The sequence below is a fragment of the Sorex fumeus genome, unplaced genomic scaffold, assembly GCF_029834395.1.
Source record: "Sorex fumeus unplaced genomic scaffold, SorFum_2.1 ptg000098l, whole genome shotgun sequence".
Taxonomy (NCBI): Eukaryota; Metazoa; Chordata; class Mammalia; order Eulipotyphla; family Soricidae; genus Sorex; species Sorex fumeus.
Window position 1 is genome coordinate 2209516 of NW_026606155.1, and position 23965 is coordinate 2233480.

Below are 23965 nucleotides of genomic sequence, written 5' to 3' on the forward strand. Positions count from 1 at the left end.
ATACGTTTTTCTTATATTAAAACTCATTAACGGCCATGATCCAGAGACCACAAGTAAATACATCTTATACTCTACACCACTGATGTACCAAGAGTAGCACACACCAAATTTGATTTTGGTGAGGTGTAAAGTAGAAGGCCACCAATCTAGGGAAGAAAAAAAAAATATATATATATATATAAACACATAAGGCTCAACCTTTAACAACATGTTAGTAATCTCATACAAGGGTTAAATGGCTCCAACTATCTTCACACACTTTCGTCTAAGGAAACTTTTTGGGGGAATCATTTTTAGCAAATTATTCATAACAAAAAATACAAAATAAATTATTTAGGTCCTGCCTTAGGGGCAGGGTTTGGAGTTCAGGGTAGAAACATTCGAAATATGGTGTTGGGAAGGTGCAATTGTGCTGGGATTGGTGTTGGAATATTAAATGTAATAAATAATTGTGAACAACTTTATAAAAAGTTTTAAGAGAACACCATTAATTCAAGGTTGTTTGAAGTACACAGAAACATTTACAAAAAACAATCAGTCTGAACTTACAGAAAGTGGAAGGTATCCAAAGAATGAGAATACAAAGTTTGTTGTCTGTCCTCATAGGAATCAAGCTACAACTCAACAAAAGATTTCACTAGGGAAATTCTCCTGTTTGGAAATGAATCTCACTCTTTCAAGGGCTATGTTAATCCAAGAAATCACGAAGGGACTTACAAGTGAATGTTGCATAAGAGAGTTTAGCAGTGCAATAAGGAAAGAACACAAAAAAGCCCTAAGGATTAGAAAGGAGATATCAAACTATTGCTCAACAACAATACGGCTGTGCACATTAACTTTATTTTTAAAAAAGCTAAAAACTACTTTAATTTAAAAGTGATTTTGGTCCAAAGACAGAACCAGCACACAGTGTTTGCCTACACATGGCCAACCCTGGTTTGAACACCTGGCACCACACCCAGCCCCCTGAACACTGATGAGTGTAATCCCTGAGCAGAGAGCCAGGAGTAAGTCCTAAGAAACACCTCCAAAACCAAAAGTTAATAGTAAGTAAAGTGTTTTGGCAGACTGAGAAACAGAAGTCTCTCCTAACCCCCGCACCATGAAGGCAAGGACTGTCTCCACCACCAGAACCTGAGCTGGAGGACATGTGTGGCCCCCCTGACAGCCGGCATTGCCAGTCCCCCAGGAAGACCATCTAAAGTCACAGGTGGAAAACTCTCCATTATCACAGCCAGAAGAAGCGATTTTTAGCTTTGTTCTTCTCCTAGGCTCCCAGCTTGGCTTTCTACTGTGTATCTCAGGTGGTCTTTTGTTCCTAAATCTTGGATAATTCCTCAGGATTATCCTATTGGTCTGGAAAATATTAGGCAGCACCTGTCTACCTCATTGCTATAGTAATTGGCCAGGCTCTCTTATTTGGAACAAACACCATATATAGCTCTCCATCCAATTCCATTCACACACAGATAATTAGGCTGAAAATCAGCAGCAGAAGAAACTTTAAAAAAAAAAAAAGGCAGGGTAATATTAGTCCTAACAGTTGCCAGGGAGATAGGGGCTTGCCTTGCACACAGTCAACCACAGTTCGATCTCTGGCATTGACTGTGGTCCCCCAAACAGCACAAGGAATGATCCCTGAGCACTACCTAGTATGATTCAAACCCTCTACACCAAAGAAGAGAGACTCCTATTAGTGAAGAAAACCAAATATTCTTCCTGCAACCACCAACCTACAAGCTAAAAAACAAATTATATTTAGATCAACACCAAGCATTTGGTATTATAAGATATTCCGTTGGGTTTGTTGCTATTGCTTTATTTGGGGGCCACACTTGGTAGTGCTCAGGGGCTATTTCCAGCTTAGAAGTTGCTGGAAGTTAGTTGCTAGAAGTTAGTATTTGGGGACTGTGAGGTACTGGGGATCAAACTCAGGTCTTCTGCATGCACAGCATGCATTCCAGTCTGTTAAGCTATCTCCTCAGCCCTGTTGTAAGGTTTTTGATATACAACTCTGACCATAATTACTTTAATTCTCCCTCTCCCAGGACAGAAGTGTAAAATTCTATACAGTATGCTTCACTAAGATTAAATTCAATTTGTATTGTAAATAACAGTGGTTCATCAAGTTTGACAGATACCAGGGCCAGAGAGATACAGCAGGTAGGGCACTTGCCTTGCATGCTGCCGACCTGGCTTTGATCCCCAACATTCCATACAGTTCCCCAAACCCTGCCAATATTGATTCCTGAGAGCAGAGCCAGGAGGAAGTCCTAAGCATGTCTTGAAAGTAGCCCAAAAACAAACCAAAAAAGCGTGTACGTGGATTAATGATATATTCATACACTAAGACCAAAGATATTTAAAATGTAAGTTTTAAAAGATACATAATTAATCATAATAATTAAAGTACCCAGGTTCCTACTCAGAAAAAAGGATAAGTTCTACACACTAAAGTTTTAAAAAGTGGGACCAGAGTGAGAGTACAGCAAGGAGGGCATTTGGCTTGCATGTGGCCAGCATGCCATATGAACTGACCCCCGCAAGCATGCCAGGAGTAATTCCTGAGCGTAGAGCCAGTAATAATCCCTGAGCACTGCCAGGTTTGGTGTCAAAACAAAACAAAAAAAAGAATTAAAAAGCATTGAACAAAAATTGTGAAGTCTGAATAAAGAGAGATGACCATGTATTAAAAGACTCAAAGTGAAAAAGATAAAAATTATACAATTGATCTATAAATTCAAAACAAGCTCAATTAAAAAATTACTAATTTATGTATGTATTTGTATGAAGTTTACCTGAGAAACTCATTAATGCAGCAAATGGTTAGGAGTAACTTTGAACGAGGGAAAATAAAGAAAAAGATGAAAAGCCCAAGAAAAAAGAAATACCAACAGAGAATAAGGAAGAAAGCAGCTATTAAAAATAATGGGGAGACTTACATTGGAGGATATAAAATGTTGCTATTGGGCCTCAGTAATTTAGACCATATGTTACTGGGGAAAAAATACACAAAGTGAACTAAATAAATATTCCACAGACAGGATCATTCTTAAACAGATAATTTATTTGTGACCCAAAAATGTAGGATTATAGAGCAGTAGTTAAAGGACAATATTTTTTATTTGATTTAGCTGGTAATCCATAAGGGGAAAAAATTTACCTTTTCCCTCACACCATACAAAAAAAGAAGTTCAGATACAGCTAATACAAAATAAAAAAACAAATACTCTACAAGATAACAAAGGACACTGTCATAACTTACAAATAGGGAAATATTTTCTCAGACAAGACCATTATAAAGAAAAAGACTATCTTAATTACATTAAAAAATAAGAACTTGGTTACTCAAACATCACCATTAAGAAGATGGAAAAGTCATCACCATTCATCTACATACATGACCAAGATAAAGATGATATCTAATGATAATTAAATAATAGCACTGTAGCACTGTCCTCTCATTCATCAATTTGCTCTAGCGGGCACCAGTAACAACTCCATTGTGAGACCTATTGTTACTGTTTTTGGCATATTGAATACACCATGGGGACTTTGCCAGGCTCTGCTCTGCAGGCAGGATACTCTCGGTAGATTGTCAGGCTCTCTGAGAGGGATGGAGGAATCGAACCTGGGTCGGCCGTGAGCAAGACAAATGCCCTACCCATTATTCTATCACTCCAGCCCAATTAAATAATAAAGATATCAAAATGATATGGAGAGTATAGAAATGGTCAATGATTATATAAAAGGGTTTAGTTTCATTAATAAGCAAGGAAATACAAAACTATAACCATAATGCAATAATTCCACATACTAGTAGAATTTTGAAATAGAACCAAGAATTGCCCCAAATATTGAATACACATCAAAAAGAACTTTCACGCTGCTTATGAGAATTCAAATGAGTGCCACTCGTAGAGGATATGTCTTGCCCTTAGCCACTAACACTGAACAGATATATGCTCTCTGATCCAGCTGTGTTGCACAGGCAGAGGCAACAGTGTACTGTGACAACACAGAAGGCTCTTCACGGCAGCATGATTTGTAACAACTCAAAAGTTGAGTTAGAACAATACTACCAATAGTAGAAAGGTAAAGGTAAAGGTAAAGGCCCTCCCGTTGATCGTCGATTTGCTCGAGCGGGCCCAGTAACGTCTCCATTGGAGACTTTGTTGTTACTGTGTCTGGCATATCGAATACTCTCGGTAGCTTGCCGGGCTCTCCGAGAGGGGCGGAGGAATCGAACTCGGGTCGGCCATGTTGGCCGCTTGTAAGGCGAACGCCCTACCCGCTGTGCTATCGCTCCAGACCAATAGTAGAAAAGATCCACAAATTCTTTGAGTAAAACATATAGAACAACAGAAATGAACAGAGCAGTTACGCTCAAAACTCAGGAATGCTCAAAACACATGAATTCATCACACACACACACACACACACACACACACACACACACACACACGATGTGTGAATCCCTGTAGGTGAAATTTGAAAGCAGGTGAAACTAGTATTTAGCAGTAAAAGTCAGTTTAAAGTCAAAACCACCCTATATCCATTAAAAAGAGAAGAAGAAAAAGAGGGCATACGGAAATAAAGGGGGTAAACTTGGTGTGGAAATAACCATCAGAAGAAAGCCAAGAAGATATTCCACACAATCAAACTGTGATAGTTCTCTTCACGTGTCTAATGTCGCACTAAGAAAGGTTTTCAACCTTTTCTGTGGTGACAAAATTAAGATGACAAAAAGATAACTAAGAATTCAATCATGGAAAGTTATAATCCAAAGAAGAGACAAATCTTGTACACAAATCAAGAAGCCAATTGCATGGGAATAGGGTTATGTTTCTGGTAGACTAAAGCTGAGCCTTTAGTGTTTACTTTGACAGACGCTGTACTTTTACAACGGTCTCTGTGTGTAACCAGTAACTGTCACTGAGTTATGCTAACAAAAGTAAAGTTATTAGTTGAGATTTCTAGCCAGAAAATTGCTAAATGATTTCTCTGCCTTCCTTCCACAGCAGAATTTTGCAAGACAACATAATAGCTATTTTTACTACCAAGAGACTTGGATCTTTCGCATCTTTAAGATAATATTGAAAAATTGATAAAAGAGTAGAATAGTTTAATAAATACTAATAAACCCCAAAGAGGCAAACCTATAGATCATCAAATCCTCCATCTTTAATCTTCCTTACTTTTTTTTTTTTTGCTTTTTGAATCACACCCGGCAATATACAGGGGGTGTTCCTGGCTCTGCACTCAGGAATTATTTCTGGCGGTGCTCAGGGGACCATATGGGATGCTGGGAATCAAACCCGGGTCGGCCGCGTGCAAGGCAAACTCCCTACCCTCTGTGCTATAGTTCCAGCCCCCTAATCTTCTTTACTTTAAGTGAAAATAATCCTACATTATTATGCCTAAAAAGGGGAGGGAAACCATATTGGAAACCATGGAAACCAAGACAGATAAAGTCATGGCAAATTATTAGCAATGGCTGACTCAAGGTAACAGTGCTCACGGCATTATTCCTTAAACCTTTCTGTATTTGAAAAATGTTTGGGAGGAGACCTTGCAAAATTATATGCATTGACAATCTCAATTTTAGTTTTAAATGCCCATCAAGAGCTGACTATGTAAGTCAGCAGGCTGAATGCATGCTTTGCATATGGAAGTCTCAATCCCTGCCCTGCACAGTCCCTTAAATACTACTGGGAGTGACCCCAGAACACAGAACTGGAAGCAGTCCTCTGTCCTGCTGGATATGGCCCTCCCCCACAAAAATAGAGCTATAGTGCCATCCAGGTATTATAAATACTCTTTTTTTTTTTTTTGCTTTTTGGGTCACACCTGGCGATGCTCGGGGATTACTCCTGGTTCTGCACTCAGGAATCACTCCTGGCGGTGCTCGGGGGACCATATGGGATGCTGGGAATCAAACCCGGGTCCACCGCATGCAAGGCAAATGCCATACCCACTGTGCTATTGCTATAGCCCTTATAAATATTCTTTATTGAGACTTTGTGGCTGTTGTTTTTGGCGGAGGCAGACCTCAGGAAGCCTGGTGAGCTCCCAGGAATTCTTGGCCAGCTGGTCCTGCAGTTCAATGCAAGGATTTAGAGCTGTGATAATGCCCAAGGCCACCCCAGCAGTGGTAGAAGCCCCCCAAGTCTGAACCCACAATGTTTGGGGGACTAGGTGGTACCAGTGATCAAACCTGGGTCAGGCACACACAAGGCAAGTGCCATAACCCCTGAACTCTCACACTTGCTCCACTGGGGGAAATTTCTAATGCTCCTGATCAAGTTTAATTAAAGAACTGAACAAAAGCACAGAAGCCATGTTACGTTGTCAGGACAGGAAAAAAAAAATGTGAGTTTTCAATGAAGATGATCTGAGCTGAAACTCAAGCTGTATTCCTTTTCTTATTGGTGTGAATTTGGGAGTCGTATTAAGTTGCTTCTCCTGTGTGAATTTCGGGGTGGGGTTGGAGAGATCAGAGAGTGCACAAAGTGCTTGCCTTGCACAAGGCCAACCTGGGTTCGATCCTCAGCACTCCATACGGCCTCATGAGCACAGCCAGAAATGATCCCTGAGTGCAGAACAAGGAATAAATCCTCAGCACTGCCGGATATGCCCCCTCCCAGCCCCCACCCCCCAAAACACAAACACACCAAAAAAAAAAAAACTGTCCTCAGCGCTAACACTGAAATAAGAAAAGCCACCTCTCAAGATTTCCGTGAGGATTCCCTGAGATGTCAATAAAACTCAGTGTGGTGCTTGGTCCACAAAGAGTGTTCACTTAGGAGGAGGCTAAATTATTCACTGAGCGCTTACGCGCCGAGAACAATGTCTGACAACACAGTGTCACATCAACAGCACCGCGAGCTCCTGAGTGATTCCTTTACATCAGGAGCCACAGGTTACTGGGATGGGCATGTCCCTGGGGCTCACTCCCCATGGGCCTCAGACAGTACCTGGCAGGTAAACACAACAGAACGTGCTTTCAAAAGAAGAAAGTAGGAGGTCTGGCTCCAAGGAAGGACTAAAGAATAGATGCCCAGCGTGAGCGACAGAGCTTTTGAATGACCAAGAGAAAATGGGCTAAGTAAGCAGGGGACCCCTATACTGGGAAGACGGGCTTGGTTGTTTCTGCCCATCAACATGGTCACGGGAGCAAATGAAAGCAACTAGCCATTCACCACGTTTCCACAACATTGTACACAGACACCCCTTATTATGTAAAAAATCACTTCACCTCACTCTGATTTTCCTCTGCCACTAGTCTCAACTCCAGACTTTTTCCCAGGTCCTGTCAGGCTTCCCACTTCTTTCTGTGTCATCTGCTCCTCTCACACCCTGGTCGGCCGCATTTGAATTCCCTCACACTCACACTTTAGCCCTTCCTGTGTCACTGCCAGAAGGACACAGAGTGTGTGCAAAGCTCCCAGCTAGCAAGTCCCTCGCTGGGCAATCTTCCAGGAAACTCACTCTTCCTTCAACTTGCTCCCCCTCAATATAGAGTCCCTGCCCTGTGTGTGCCCACTCAGGCCCCGGACAGCCCAGGGCTGTCGACATAAGTGGAAGATTCAGTGCCAAGATAGTGGTCAGGTGATTACGATTTTTTTTTCACAACTTTACCACCAGTACCAAGAATTAAAACTTGACCAAGAGTAACCAAGCCTTAAAACACCTGTGGATATTTAAAATATCTTAAAATGAATTCATTTCCCTATCAAGTCACATCAAACTCCATGAAGTCTAGAGTTTTGTTTTGTTTTGGGATAGCACAGTGGTAGGGAGTTTGCCTTGCACGCGGCTGACCCAATCGACCCGGGTTCAATTCCTCTGCCCCTCTCAGAGAGCCCAACAAGCTACCGAGAGTATCCCACCCACACGGCAAAGCCTGGCAAGCTCCCCATGATGTATTCAATATGCCAAACACAGTAACAACAAGTCTCACAATGGAGACATTACTGGGCCCACTCGAGTAAATCGATGAACAACGGGAGGACAGTGACAGTGACAGTGACAGCGCATTAAAAAAAAAAAAAAGTGCAGTGCCCAGCATAGCAGGGTAACCCTTCAAATTATTCTTCAAATTCTGACTGAGTTTCCTTTGATAGTTGCTATCCACTTGCAGACCACAAGAATCTTGTTTCAAGGATCTAGCAAAAAGAGGTCACCGTCACACATGTCACTTTTTATTGATACTTCCAACATTTTCACTGCTGCCCCACTCAAATAATCCACTTAGCAATAGTTAAACATCCCCTACTACGATAGAAAACACAAATGGTAGAATTTTCATTGTTAAAAACTCACTTACTATCCCCTTAATTGTCACTACTAAGGCCTATATTATTGATTGTGAGTTAAGAGTAATTCTACCAAGGGTAATCAAAGCCCAAACTAATAATGCTAACACTTGGCTTAAATCAGGAACATAAAGCAAGTGGCTGAATTATACTAAATCTCTTTTGAGCCATTTCACATTTCTTTTGCAAACACAAGTGATACCAAGAAATAGAGTGTTATAAAGTCAGCATATAATTCCACAATAACTTGAATAAAAACTAATTTTGCAAAAATATCTACCTTTCCCATTTTCAGGGGGCAAGGGGAGAAGGGATATGAAACTCAGTGGGAATAGAATTCCAATGTCAAAGGTAGCTTTTTCATTTTATTACACATAACAGAAACAACAATTTAGGAACCTAGAGCTTGCTTATTTGTGAGTTTTTGTTTTGTTTGCAATCGTTATGCACCTATATTTAAATTCAATATTTACTTCTCAGTTATTACTTACATGAATATTTAAGAAATGTTGATTCTTCCTGTCCCACGAGGCTACTGTGGTCATTTAATTTTTATGTAGTGTATAAACACTTAACGTTAGAATTGCTCTAAGTCTTATCAGAGTAGAAGCAGTCACTTGGGGCTTTGCTAAATGATGAGCCAACTTTCAAGCATTAATCACTGCTCACAATTTGGTCATGATCCACGTTAGCAGGAGTTAAGACCATAGATGGGGCATTAATAGCCCATGGGATTGGGTCTTAAGCAATTTGCTATGGTGTCATATTTGCTTTAGAAATTCATTTTAATCAATTTATTTTATACCACCTACTTGCAGAAAAGATTTATGATAATGCCTCGAGGCAGAATAAATATAATGCCGCAAGATTAATAAGTCGAAGTGTGACAAATTTGGCACCAGAGACAGACGGGCCAAGACAGGGTGATTCTCTCCTTACCTGTGTACTGCAAGCCCCTGTATTCACTTATTGCCCCAGGAGGTTTTAAATTGGGCCAGTAATGAAACAGCATCTGCACAGCCGGAGGCTTCACTTGTGATGGCCCATAGGCTATTACATACAAAAGATCCTAAAGAAAATAGGAGCAAGTTCTCATTTAACATCATCAAATGACAATCAATGCATTTCACCTGATATTAAGAATGCCGTGAGAACCCCAGGAAAGGGGTCTGAGGTGATTCATTTCTCTAGTATTTCCCCTTTTTGTTTTATTTTGAGGGCCAGACCCAACGATGGTTAGGGGTAACACCTGGCTCTGCATTCAGGAACTACTCCTGGTGGTGCTCAGGGGACCATGTAGAATGCTGGGGATTGAACCCAGGTTAGCCTGAGCAAGGTAGGAACCCTCCCCACTGTGCTATCACTCTGACCCCAAATTTCCCCAGAATTTCATCAACCATATGTGTTTTTCGAATGAGATCATATTAAAAAATTATTACTTTTCTTTCTTTATTTTAGATATTGCTTGTGGGTAGTGTTCCAAAGTATGCCACCTTTCATCAAATCTTCTCTACTCAGAATAATGTCAAAGAAAGCATTTAGAATTTCACAAGCCAGTTTGTCAAATATTGAATTTTAAAAACATTTTCCTACGACACCTTTCCTAACAACTTACATCGCCTATTTGAAGGGAGATAGGTTCTCAGGCAGCCTTTCAGATTAAATAAAACTGTCAAGGAATATAGATCTGCTGAATTTTGAGAGTAAGATCTATCCAGTTACTTTTTCTGTCAAGTCACTATGTTCTCTATGTTCTTCAAGTATCATTTCTGTGCTCAATGATAAATAATTAACCAGCAAGGAAAGAATAATAGGTTCTGTCACACCAAAATAAGAAGACATCAATAAATTTGACCTAAATAAAGTTTTAATAACCAAATAAGTTTTAAATAAAGTTTAAATCTGTGAGTTTAATGTAGTTCAAGACTTACTTTCCACACTTCTTGTTTATATTTCATGAGGCATTCCAATAATTGACAGTGATACACTGCAAGAAAGAAAACACAATTTTAATATGAACTGTAAGTGCCTGACAAAATATCCTTTGAAATGTAATAAAACCTATTAGAGTGACTTTTCAGTCTAAACATTAAATTCAAAATTAACTGTTGTCACATATTCATACATTTCAAAAATAATATTTTTACCTTATTAAGCTTCATTCCAAGACCCTTTTTTAAACTTTTTTTTCATTGATTGAGGTTCTGTGATTTACAATACTGTTAATGATGGTTTTCCATGCACATAATTCCATCACTACACCCCTCACCATCCAACATCCTTAAGACGTGCTTAATTCACCTCATTAACAAAATACTATGAAAAACACCTTCTGGTAGTATAAACTGCATAATAAAAGTCATGAATAACCCAATCATATATCAATATAATCAAGAACCCTAATGGAAGGGAAATAACATTGTGCGTGCTGAAGCCTTCATTCTGAGCTTGGAATTGTGCTAAGAAATAAAACTGTAAAATTGTGCTTTACCCCAATTTTCTCACCAGCCCCATGCTGCAGCTGGGAAACAGACTTCAGTTCCCATCCTGCACAAGGTTAGACAAACAGCAGAGAACAGGCTGAGAGGTGAGAAGGGGTGTCTCTTGTCATCTGATCACTCACTCTATCTCATGGAGGAATTCTTAAAATCTGAACAACATAAGTGCTTGAGAAAAGAGAGTGGATAAAGAAGCTATGGTATATCTATACAGTGGAATATGACTCAGTCATTAGTAAAAATAATGAAGTCATGAAATTTGCTTATACATGGATGGACATGGAGAGTATCATGGTGAGTGAAATGAGTCAGAGGCAAGGGGACAGAGAAAGGTTGCACTCATCTGCAAGATAAAAAGAAAGATGGTAGGAGAATAATACCCAAAGACAATAGAAATGAAGGCCAGGAGGACTGGCCCTTAGTAGGAAGCTGGTCACAGTGAGAGGAGGGCAATTAGGATAGAGAAGGGACCACTATGACAAGGACAATAGGAAGTGATCATTCTGGACAAGAACTGGGCGCCAAAAGGAGGTAAAATTATATGCATGATACCCTTTCAGTAACAGAACTGCAAACCACAGTGCCCAAAAGGAAAAAAGAAAAGTGTCTGCCACCAAGGCAGGCTGAAGAACAGAAAGGGACTTAGGGACACTGGTGGAGGGACAGATGCTTGGACACTGTGACTGTGACTCGATCATGAGCAACTGCATCTCATAGTGATTCAATTGGGCACTGGTGGAGGGACGGGTACTCGATCATTGTATGACTGAAATGCAAGCATGAAAGCTTGTAAGTCTGTTACTGTACCTCACGGTGATTCACTAACAAAAAAAAATTTTAAAAACCACCTTATTTTTAAAGCTACATAAACAGCAAGCTTCTCTGAATTGCTGAGGTCTGCTCTGGGATGTGTTCTTCCGCCTCCTCTATGGCTCTCCTAATCCAGCTGCTGACACAGAGCTGGTCTCACTCAGTCCTGAAGACCTCCCTGTCCTTCATCTGGGTGGATCCTCTCCAGTTGCCCCCCACATGCCGGCTGCAGAGTCCAGCAGAGCTGACCCGGGGTCCTGTAGAAAGGCTGGCTCGCTTTGAATTCAACACAGCAAACTCCGTTACTGCTACTCAGTGGCTGCCAGTCACACTCTCTTCCTCACCCATCTCCCAGTTCATGAACCACACAGAAAGATTCTTTCCACGCATCTCTCAAAACCCCCCACATTATACTAGGGGTGACCAGGGGACTCCATTCTGACTGGTAAGAACTGAAAGACTGCTGAAACGCTTTGGAGATTTAGTTTTTCTCTCTGATAAAAGGGAAGAGGAGAATGATGACGGTGACCAGGGAGAAGGGGAGAGACAGGAGAGGGAGGGCACTGGGTATGGTAAACCCTGTCCACACAGAGAGGTGTGTTGCATACCCCTGAAATCCTAGAATATTGTGATGAACCAATTTAAAGTGTGTAGGGAAAGAGGTAGACCAAATGACCCCTGTCTGATTTCTCTGTCCCCGTTGGTCCTCTGCCCAGTTTGGGAAGGTGACATGCAGGAACAGAACAGCCACCATGGTGGTCATCTTGCAAAGACAGCAGATGTCCATGAGAAGTGGACTCCACTCCCCATACCCTTCCCTACTGAGCAAACAAAATGTTCTCATGGTTTTTCGTCTCTGTCTGCCAGCCAAAACACCTTTGAGCAGATTCCATCCCTGCCTGTTTGGCAGGTTCATCCTCTTCACTGGCCACTTCTGCGGGCATTCCCAGTGGTCTGCTGCTGAGCCCACTCCGCCTTTATACCTCCAGGCTGGGGAATCCATCCCACGCTCCAGCGGCTCTGATTCTGTCTTTGTGCCACGCAGGGGAGATCAGTGGCCGTGCGCACAGTGCCTGGATTTCTAGCTCAGAGCTCTGTTCTGAGTTGAGGCTTGTAACATAACTTTCTGAGAAACATCCATTCTTTTTGCTAAAGGAAGCTGATTTATTTGCATTTCAGTGTTTTGGACATATGGAATGATGAGGGTGTTTTGGACATATGGAAATATGATGGTGTGTGTGTGTGTGTGTGTGTGTGTGTGTGTGTGTGTGTTCCCAGTCTGAGATAAAACTGACACAACACTGTATTAGTTTGAGATATACCATCTCCTGTTAAACGTCTCCAAGACACCTTGAACACCATAGGTCCAAGGCAAACCTCATGATCTTCGCAGAAGCGCTGAGTCTCCTCCCAGGGTCTCCTTTTCATGAACAGGACCAACCATGCAGTGATGGAGAGATGGAACACTGGGGAGGACACTTGCCTCTCACTCGGCCAACCCAGGCTCAATCCCCGGCATCCCATACATCCCCCCAGCATCACCATAAGTATTTCCTGAGTGCAGAGTCAGAAGTAAGCCCTGGGAAATGCCAGTGTGGCCAAAAACAAAAACAAACAAAAATATCACACAGCCAGTCATAAAGCCCAAAACCCCTGTCACCAAGTGCCATCAGTGTTCCTTCCTCAATCACCTTCAGACAGTGACTTTTCTCAACCTTGATTGGCCCTGGTCTTTGGCAGACCCAGGTCGATCTACATGTGCTTTGTCTGTTTTTGACCTTTTTCCAGCCACAATGAGAGCAGTGCCCACCTAATCACTCAACATCCTTTCCCGGCGTCCCATCAGACATGGGAAAAACTGGGATTCCCACACAGAGACGCAACTTCCTCCACATTTTGATCCCAGAACCTCACTCTGTGCTCAGCTATGCCACATTACACCCCCCTCCTAAACAGGCTTCCTCCAAAAATGTGAGATTCCTCTGTCCTCAGCCCAGGCGTTCCCCCCTCCATCTCAGACCTCGTAATTCTGCCCATCCTTCAGTCTGCAGACAAACTATTACCTCCTCTGAGAAGCCCTCTCTGAGCTCTTCAATAAAAGAACACACACATACCATTACAGTACCTCATGGAGCACAACCTATATGGTTGGGAGCACTTGTGAAATTGAGACTTTACACTCACTTTCATAATTATTTGATAAACACTTCTCCCTCCTTCGTAGAATACGTTCACAGGGCAAGGCCAGAAGTCGGCTCTGTTCAGTTGATCAGTGTCCTTCATGCCTGACACACGAAAGAAACTCAACGACTGGCTGTGGAGTGCATTGGCTGTGCAGTGGCCCTCTGGAGTTGAGATTTTCGTAGCTGAGCCATCACTGTCAAGTGAGATGTTTTTCCACCCAGTGACCACTCATCACCACATGTCGGTTACCAACCTCATTCCATGGGGTCTACTGGCAGCTCCACAATCAGCCCTGTGGGGTCCCTCCATGTAAACCACTTGCTCTCCAGTATGCCCCCATTTCCACTATCAGTCAAAAGTCTATGCCATGAGTGACATGGGCCTTTCCTGATCATTTCAATCCAGATCCTTCTCCTACTGATGGACTGACAGTCTGTATTTATTGGGTACTTTTGACTTCCTCCTCCACATTGTAAGTCAATGATTTATGTGCCTGAGCCTCAGCTTGCCAAGGCCGCTATGAGCCCTATGAAAAGGCACAATCACCAACATTCCTGGGTGGTCTACAAAATGTCAAGCATGAAGTCATATACAGGAAACCTATGTCCAATCAAGCTGAAGTGTCTGTGACTTGAACACTGACTGCTTCAAATCAACTGCAAGCCACTTGCTGTCTCTCCAGTAATGATCCAAGAATGATGGCCCACCATCCAGACCCCATGAGCCCCTGGAGCCTATCACCTTGCTTTGTAAGAGTCTGCCACAAAGAGAATAATTGGGGGGCTTAAAAGATATCTCAGTAGCTTAGAGCAGGTGGCCTAGCATGCATAAGAGGCCAAGCTCAAACCCCATCACCTCACATGTGCCCAGGTCTTTCTGATAATTTCACTGCTTGAAATCTCAGGCAAAGAGAAGGGCAGTTTGGGATTCTATACGTACTTGTTAATTTAGAATAGCTAACTTAAGTACTCCCGCATGAATAGAGAAATATTTGAAAATATCCAAAGGAGTTTTGATTACAGTTGTTTTCTGGTGAAACCTGTGTTCCAAGAAAAAGAGGGCAAAAGCAGTAATCCTGCTGGTATTGATCATGTATATGCACTGTGCTCTCACTCTGCTGGTGTGGGGTCTTACACAGAATTAAGTCATGAGATCCTTGAAACTGTACTTTAAAGGACTGCAGGAAGAGGGGCTGGTGCAATAGCACAGTGGGTAGGGCGTTTGCCTTGCACTTGGCCGACCCGGGTTCAATCCCCAGCATCCCATATGGTCCCCCGAGCACTGTCAGAAGTAATTCCTGAGTGCAAAGCCAGGAGTAACCCCTGTGCATCACCAGGTGTGACCAAAAAAGTAAAAAAAAAAAAAGACTGCAGAATGACTCCCATTATATAGATAAGAAGTTAAATAACTTGGGGCTAGAGCAATAGCACAGCGGGTAGGGCATTTGCCTTGCACGCGGCTGACCTGAGTTCGATTCCCACCATCCCATATGGTCACCCAAGCACCACCAGGAGTGATACGTGAGTGCAGAGTCAGGAGTAACCCCTGAGCATTGGCTGGGTGTGACCCAAAAAGCAAAAAAAAGAGAGAGAAGTTAAATAACTAACTTAGGGAAGTTAAATAACCTCTTTAAGATCATATCAACTGGTCATTTGTAAATGAACTCAGATGTGAACCTACACACAACTGACCTCTGAGCATATGAATTTACGGGACACTTCAATTAACTAGATTCCAAATCTAGTCATTCCAAATCTAGTTATTCTGTTTCAGAACAGAATATGTACTAACTATAAATAATGGCTGGTGGCATCTCCAGGTCAAACAAAAAGAAATGCAACTTCCCAAACTATACACACTTCAAGATCATATAAGAATCTGGACAATTCTGGAGTTCAAGGAAGACACCCAGACAAGAAAAGCATTCAGTCTTTGAAATGCAAAAGGGGTTTTATTTCCTTCTCCTGAGTAAAAATATGTGCTTATTTATTGACTAAGTAGGTAGTCTGGGTAGAAGAATGAAAACAGTGCCGCCAAATTTATTCACTTTCAAGCAAACCTCCAATGAAAATAAAACCTGAGTTTATGGCTTCCCATGTAATTCCAACACTTGGACCCCTTTGTAAGTTGACTTTCCAGAGTCTGTCTGCAAACAGAGTCAACCACATAAAATGCAACATCACTGCTGTTCAGAGAAACAGAATAAAACAATGAGATATTACTCTCCATTTGTCCAACTGCATGCAAATATTATTATAATGCTCAATTAAAAAGCTACTATGTCCTCTCACACAGCATTAGTGGGAATATTGAGTCCTTTCAAGTCCTTTAAACCCATAATCTCCTATTAAGAAAATAGAAATGTGACCCAATATTTACTATGATTAAAGATACTTATACATGACTACAGAGTTTGACAAAACACAGATGGTTTTTATATTTTTAACTTAAATACTTCTATATATTAATACTTTCCAGTCAACGTTCTAAAACTCTATCCTCAGACATTCTAAAAATCTCAATAGCCAGCAAGATGGCCACTACGAATAAATGCTACCCAGGTGAGAATTTCAAACCTGATTATTTGATTCTGAGATCTTGTTTAAGTACTGACTTTTGAACGAATCAAGACACACACTTACCTGGGTTGGATGTGTACTGCATGGCAATCATTAGCATGGAGGACGCAGACAAATTGACATGGGTAGGGACCCCTTCTCTCCTGGAGGACCCCACTGGAACCAAAAGAGTCTTCATTAGACACAATGTCTATCTACCGATCTATCTCAATGTCTATCTACTGATCTATCTATACACACCACATTCATACTTAGGAAAGCTAAAATATTTTTTAAGTTCCAACTGGAGCCAGGGAGACAGTTCAAGGCCTCGAGCATAGGCTGAACATTCAGAGGCCTCAAGTTCAATCCCTGACACTGCAAATTTCCTTGATCCCTACCCCTTCCCCCAGCACTACCAAATCAACGGGCTCAAACACTGAACCATCAGGCCGCCACAGCAAGTTTATAACACCAGGGCCTACTGAGTACTCCTTGGTACTCCAGTAAAAGATTCCAACCAAATCAATGGAAGTTTTGCACAAATAAAACCATTAAATCCCTCCTGGCTTCCAAGTGCTCTGGTTGGCGTCAATGGGTAACAGCAATAAGAAGCAATGTGCAGCTGGAACGATGCCAGAATGAAATGGCATGGCTTTGTCAGGGTTGTACTGAGACCTGTTCTCTATTCCCAGGTGGCTTCTAGGGAGGTAGAAAGGAGAGGCAACTCCATGTGTCCAAATGAAAAGGTATGTTGCAATGTATCCTTAAAGAAAGTAAAAATAAGAGATTGCCATACCCACTCAAACATATTCATGTTTAGAGTTGTAGATGAAATAATAAGTCTTCTTATAATGGATACTTTATTGATTCTGTTAGACAGGCATTTTAAAACCATATATTGTCAACACAGACCATCAATTCAAGATGGTTTTCAATGCTCGCAAAAATTAAAATTATTGCATTCAAACCCACATGAGTAACCTTAACCTCAGTAACTTCCTCCCCAGGCTAAGCCATTGATTCCTTTGGATAATTTACCATCTTCATACTCACTGGAGTCATTAGAACCTAAGTATCCACTGAATCTGTGTGAGATGCTATCCCTGGACCTTTTAGCATATGTCATAAGAATTTAATCAGAGCAAGCTGGTTTCTTTAAATTTCATCTAATTGTTGTAAAAACCATGCTATCCCATTTACATAACAGCTTCTGGAATATCTTTAAGTGGCTTGTTCACAATGGCATCCAACACTATATTCAATTTCTTCCTCTCACCTTTTAATGGCACATATCAGGAAACCCCTTTATGCATTCAAAACTAGCTTTGAGGGAGGTCATTGAGGGTAGCACATGGTTATTATTCTAAACACAGCAATTGAGAACCCATAATTGGAGAGACCTTCAGAATACTTTCTAAAGCTGGAATTCCTCTTTTCTCAGAGATAATTTCATAAGTGGAAAAAAACCTCTTCTAAGAGTTAAACATATATGAAATACTGCCCGAAAAAAATGAAAAGAACAATGATCAATGACAAGAGCAGTTCCCAAAATCACATCTTGAGTTCCAAAACCAAATGGAGAAGTTCGTGAATGTAGTCAACAACCCAAAAATTCAAGTTATCTTAAAATCAGCTTAATTTGTACATGTTATGTTGAAGTACAACCAGTGAAGATTTTGTCTCACCTACATCCAAAAAGAATACAATACGCCAGAAGAATGCATGTGGAAGGGGCTAAGAGAAAGCGTTCAAATGGTAGAACACATGCTCAGCATGCATGAGACCCTGGGTTTGAGCCCTGGAGCCACATACTATTGCCCCCTCTAACACCACCTGGAGTCCTGGCAGACAGACAACACTGGGTGTGACCCTGGCAGTCCCCAAGTATCACTGACCAAGCTCTGCAGGAAGTGAATAGATCCTAACACCCAAACACTTTTTTATTTTAGTCTTTGGGTTTCATTTGGGGGACACACCCAGCAGTGCACAAGGGCTTACTCCTGGCTCTATACTCAGGATTCACTCCTGGCAGTGCTTGGGGGGTGTCGGGGAGGCAGTTGTCTTATAGGGTGTCCAGGATCAAACCCAGGTTGGCTATGAGCAAGGTAAGTACCCAACCCACTGCACCGACACTCCAGTCCCCGAATACCTATTTTAAAAAGCTCAGATGTAATAAAGGAATCACTAAAATATTTCTCACATAACAGGAGACAAAAGTTAACATTTTTTACATAGAGGACTTGGTGGCCTTTTTTTTTTTTTTAATGTAACTGGTTGTTAGCCTTTACAGAAACAAACAGCTTTTGAAGTTCCATTCAACTGACTTTGTTTCTATTTATCCCTTAAAGTGGGCTGTTACTAACCCACCAAATGATTATCTGGGTGACTCTATGAGCATGGCTCTTCACTGTACGTAGGGATTAATAAGGACACAGAGACATAGAAACCATCTTGCCTTAGAAAAGTTGATAAATCAAATACAATAAATCAATAAATCTTAATGCTGACCTCTAAAGCACAAGAAGTCAGATTTGAACCAGGAGGGGCTGTGAAAATTCGACTTCCAGAGCTGCTTCTAGAGAAGACAATGAGTTGGTTGAAAGCAGGACAGACACACCTAGAACACGTACAGGAGAGACGCCCAGGCAGGAAGGCCTCGGATCTCATCTTCAAGATCATGCTCAGCCTGGGAGAACCCAGAAAGGAAGAGCAGGAAGAAGGCACCCCGGTGTGGGAGGCACAACTACAAGGATCCTTTGGGTTTGGTTTTTGTTTTGTTTCAAAGGAAAGTGGCTTCCAGTCCCAGGTATAGAACCCAAGGTATTGGGGTTGGGGCAACAGTACAGCAGATAAGGCACTTGCATGAGGCTGGCCCAGATTCTATCTATAGCACCGCCTCTGCCCACCACGAGCCCCTCTAGGAGTGGTCCTTAAGCCAAGAGCCAGGAGAAAGCCTGAGCATCACCAGCTATGGTCCCAAAATCAGAAAAAAAATAAAACTGCATGTATTCTACCACTGAGCCACACTCCCAGTGCCCCACTGCCACCTTATATCCTTTGTTATAGAGGCAGGGGGTGGGTGGGAAGGATTTATCTAACATAATCACGGAGGATGATTAAATAAATATAGGTGTATATATTTCTCCATTTCTTGAGGGACAAGTATCTTTACCTTCTTCATCTCAAAGTCTTTAACAGTAAGTATTTCTAGAACATAAAAACTAGCTTTGAAAGCAACTGAGAACCCCAGCGCCTGGAGCCTTGGGAAGTAGAAGAAATGCCCAAATGTCTCAGGTGATTTGGGGGAAGTTTCTTTGGAGAACAGCCCAAGTGTCTCCGTGATCTTCTGAAGTCCCTCCTGCCCCTCAACCCAGCGCTTTCCCTCAGCTGCAAGCCACAAAGCCCAAAGCAATTCCGTGGTTCAAGCCCTAGGAAATTAGCTCCAATTCCTCCAGAAACAGACAGTGCCTTGCAATTTCTTAGCATCTAACAGACTGAATAAAATCACCACAATTCTAATTTAATAAACATACCCAGACACACGTCACTGATTGAATCTTGTTAAAAAAAACCTGATGTAAACAGATGTGCTGCCTAGCCCCATGAGAGTGTAGAAAGCCAGAACTATAGACAATGGAAAGAATAAGGGAATGAGTGGAAATGAGGATTTTTACGTTTAATAGAATGTTTAAGAAACAAGGTAAAGTTTTAAGTCCTACGACATGGCACTCTCAGTAGCACTAGGACAACCATTTGCTATTCCCTCTGCTTCCTCCATGGACAATAATAATTCCTTCATTTGCTTCCATGCTCTGTAGCTCTTTTAAAGTTCTTACATGGGTCTCATCAAAAATAAGGTATATGGGAAAGGCCACTTTATAAGAGAGAAAATGTAATGACTTCCAGGAGAGCCCTGTGACTGATCTTTGGAGCAAAGGATCTAGTCTCTTCATTCAACAAGATCTCGTTTTCAGGGCTCCTATTCTGCCAGGCATCGCTCTTGGCCCCAGAAACCCTGCCAAAAACAAAATAGGCAAGTCTTTGTCTTTATCGAGCTTAAGTGCTGAGCTGTGCCATCCATTCCCAGAGCCGGTAGCCAAATGAGGCCATTGCAACTAATGTAGTTACACTAAAAATGCAGTTCCTGGGCCTCACTAGATCCGTTTCTCTTGCTCACTGGCCACCCATGGTTCATGGCAGCTGGCGTGGCCAGCTCAGAGGAGTATGGAATGCCGTTTCTAGAGGAATGAGGCAATGAAGTCCTGTGCAGTCATATGAAACAGACAGAGCAAGAGCGAGAGAGACAGAGACAGAGAGAGAGAGAGTGATGAAGGCCTGTATCCGTGAGTGGGGAATGGAAGGTCTTCCTGACAGAGGACACTGGGGCTGAGGACACCAGGAGGGAGGAAGCAAATCATGTGACTGTGAGGGAGGGGGACCTGTTGGTACACTGAGGGAACCCCCTGGACATGAGGAGTTCTAGGACTTCCTAGACAGGCAGGTCCATGCGGACACAGCCCAGTGAGTGCAGAGGACATAGGGTCAAGCAGGAAGGCTTGTGGATCAGGACAGAGCCTGGAGGGAGCCCCGGGAGGAGCCTGTAAAGGACCTGCAGGAGCAATAGGAAGTCACCAGACTGCCCGGATAAGGACAGTGAGGAAGCCTGACTGACATGTTTGGGTGAAGGACGGACCGTGGGAGCACTGGGAGAAGACAGAGGCCAGGTGGAAGCTGCCCATGGGTCCAAGCTGCCAAGGGAGATGGGGAGTGGTGGGGGAAGCAGGGGTCTGTGTTGAGAGGGAATTATCGAAGCCCTCTGGTCTCAGCATGGTCTGGGGGACTAAGACAGGTAAGGGAGTCAGAAGGGGGAAGTAAGGCCTTTCTGGGGCTAGTTCTGCCAGAAACATTTCCTGCACTTGACCAGGAACAGAACCACCACATGGTCTGGTTGACCAGATCGTGACCCAGTGCACAATGGTCATAGTGTTTCGTGGGTGATGGTTTGAAGAGAACCTGTGCCTCCTTAGTAGGATGGACCAAGTCAACAGAGGACTAACATACCCCATCTCTGACGTCTACACAGTATAGAATATTCACAGATTAGGAAGGATCAAAAAAAGTCAGAGAAGGTTTGCAGACCACAACACCCAAAAGGAGAGAGAGAACACAGGGGATTGCCCTGCCACAGAGACAGGGGGGATGGGGGGATGGGGGTGGGAGGGATATTATCCATGGTGGTGGAAAATGGGCACTGGTGGAGGGATGGGTATCTGATCATTGTATAATTGAAACCAAAGCACAAAAAATTGTAAATCTACAACTGTAAAAAAAAATAAAATAAAATAAAGGGAAAAAAAAAGTCAGAGAAGGGCCGGAAAGGTAGTACAGAGGGCAGGACACTTGCCTAAAACAAGGCCAACCCTATTCAACCCTCAGCACCACATTCAGTGCCCAAACCCTGCTAGACATAATCCCTGAGCACAGAGCCTGAAACAAGATTTCAGTCCTACTAGATATGTCCCAAATATTGATGGCTCCCATGCCCCCAAAAAGTAACATCATAGACAAGATTGTGCAGTAATATTGTAGAGCAGTATTCTGACACATTTTGGAGATCAAATTCTATTAAAATAATTACTGATGTTATAATACAAACCCTGCAGAGAAGAAAAATCCCAGGACCCAGTGCATGTGGCCCTACTGTAGGTAATATTTAAGATGATAAAATTTAACATGGGTATAAACATAGCATGGGAATAAACATGATGGGAATAAAAGAACAGGAGAATCTGAGCAGAGTACTGGAATCAGAGCCGTGCAACTCGACATGTTGATCATTTAACTATGTGTTTGGTCTGTTACATAATCATATTAACATTAGATGAAACTCAAAGGTCATTCCTGCATATTCATTTCTGATTTCACAAGAAACATGGGAGAGAGAGAAAGGGGGAGTGAGGATTATTCACAATTTACAGCTGAGAAAAAACAGTTGGATGAGGTTAGGACATTTGCCAACAAAGGCCTACAATTCAGCTTCGTTCCACTCCTGTTCTGAAACATTTCCCACAGACTAAGACCCACCTTCTACAAACACTCTCTGGCTCACCTGGAGATGTGATGAAGGGGCGGGGGGTACATGTACTGCACCTGTGAGGCCCTGGCTTGCTGGCTCTTCATGCCTCACACAGTGTCTAGAGGGAGCCCCCCTACAAAAACCTAAATACTCACCAGCTAGTAAAACATATTGTAGCACTGCACTGTCCTGTCCTCCCGTTGTTCATCGATTTCCTTGAGCAGGCCCAGTAACATCTCCATTGTGAGCTTTGTTGTTACTGTTTTTGGCATACTGAATACACCATGGGAGCTTGCCAGGCTCTGCCGTGCTGGTGGGATACTCTCAGTAGCTTGCTAGGCTCTCCAAGGGACAGAGGAATTGGACCCAGGTTGGACGCATGCAAGGCAAATGCCCTACCTGCTATGCTATCGCTCCAGCCCAATAAAACATATTAAATAGAAAAAACTCAAAATACATTAAGTTTTATGGTTTATTTAATGTATTTATTAATCTCTGGAAGATTATAATCACATGACATACATCCTTCTTAGTATACTAGAATACAACTCATCCCAGATTAATAGCATGAAAGCAGATTTTCAATTAAGTAATACATTTCAGGTTCAGTTTGTTTTAGGTTTGGTTTTCTTTTTTTTCTTTTTTTTTTTTTTGAGGATGGATCACACCCAGTGGTTCTCAGGGACAATTCCTGGTTCTGTGCTCTGGAATGACCCTGAATCAGCCACATGCAAGGCAAATACCTTCACCCTGGACTGTCTCTCTCCAGCCCAGACACTTGTTTTTAAATCAGTGCAAGGATATTACTTGCCAGTAGGGTAAATAGCTTTCTGGGGAAATTTAAGTTGGAAACAAAACTAGAGGAGAAAGAGTCCATTAGAAAGGCACGTGCTACAAGACACTTAGAAAGGTCTTAGTGGTTATTCAACTTTGCTAGCATCCTTAAAATAATGCAGCTGACATTTTTGTTCATTTGGAATCAGCTTTTTATTTTAACCAATTCAAGTTTATTGGAATCACCTTTTCCTTTTCTCCACTGAAATATCATCTTTCAACATCCAAATCTCAATTTGGTCCACAAATCACAACTCCTTTATTGGAAGGAGGTTTCCATGGTGAAATGCAAATGACTTTTTCAATTCTTAGTAACTCCTTTAATATGTTTTTTGATAAACAAACCTACTGCACATATTTGAAACAAAAAAGAAATGTATCTTTCTTAGAGAAGGAGTCGAAAAGATTGTCTCAACGGAAATGTGTATAAGATGAAGTTGGTAATCTGTAGCCCTACAAAGGGGATTGTTTGGTTAGTTGTTAGATTAATTAATTATTGGGGCAGACGCACCTGTATTAGTCAGGGGCTATTCCTGGCTCTGTGCTCAGGAGTGATCCTTGGCAGTGCTCAGGAGACCATATGTATTTTGTTTAGTGACAAAAATGACTTGACAGAAACGACAATATATAATGTGGTATTATAAGCACTGGTGGATAATGCTGGATATTTAACATCTGAAACTT

The 23965-nt window shown here is 42.0% G+C and overlaps 1 protein-coding gene across 13 annotated transcripts in view; it reads right to left on the bottom strand.

Moving 5' to 3' along the window:
- UNC79 (unc-79 homolog, NALCN channel complex subunit) overlaps positions 1-23965 on the bottom strand; it is a 305414-nt gene that overhangs the window by 220192 nt on the left and 61257 nt on the right. For all 13 annotated transcript variants that reach the window (XM_056133512.1, XM_056133504.1, XM_056133510.1 and 10 more), the window contains 3 exons: positions 16453-16545; positions 10250-10305; positions 9258-9387 (listed from right to left, as the gene is read on the bottom strand). In XM_056133512.1, the coding sequence (XP_055989487.1) occupies positions 9258-9387; positions 10250-10305; positions 16453-16545 (279 nt within the window). The remainder of the gene's footprint in view (positions 1-9257; positions 9388-10249; positions 10306-16452; positions 16546-23965) is intronic.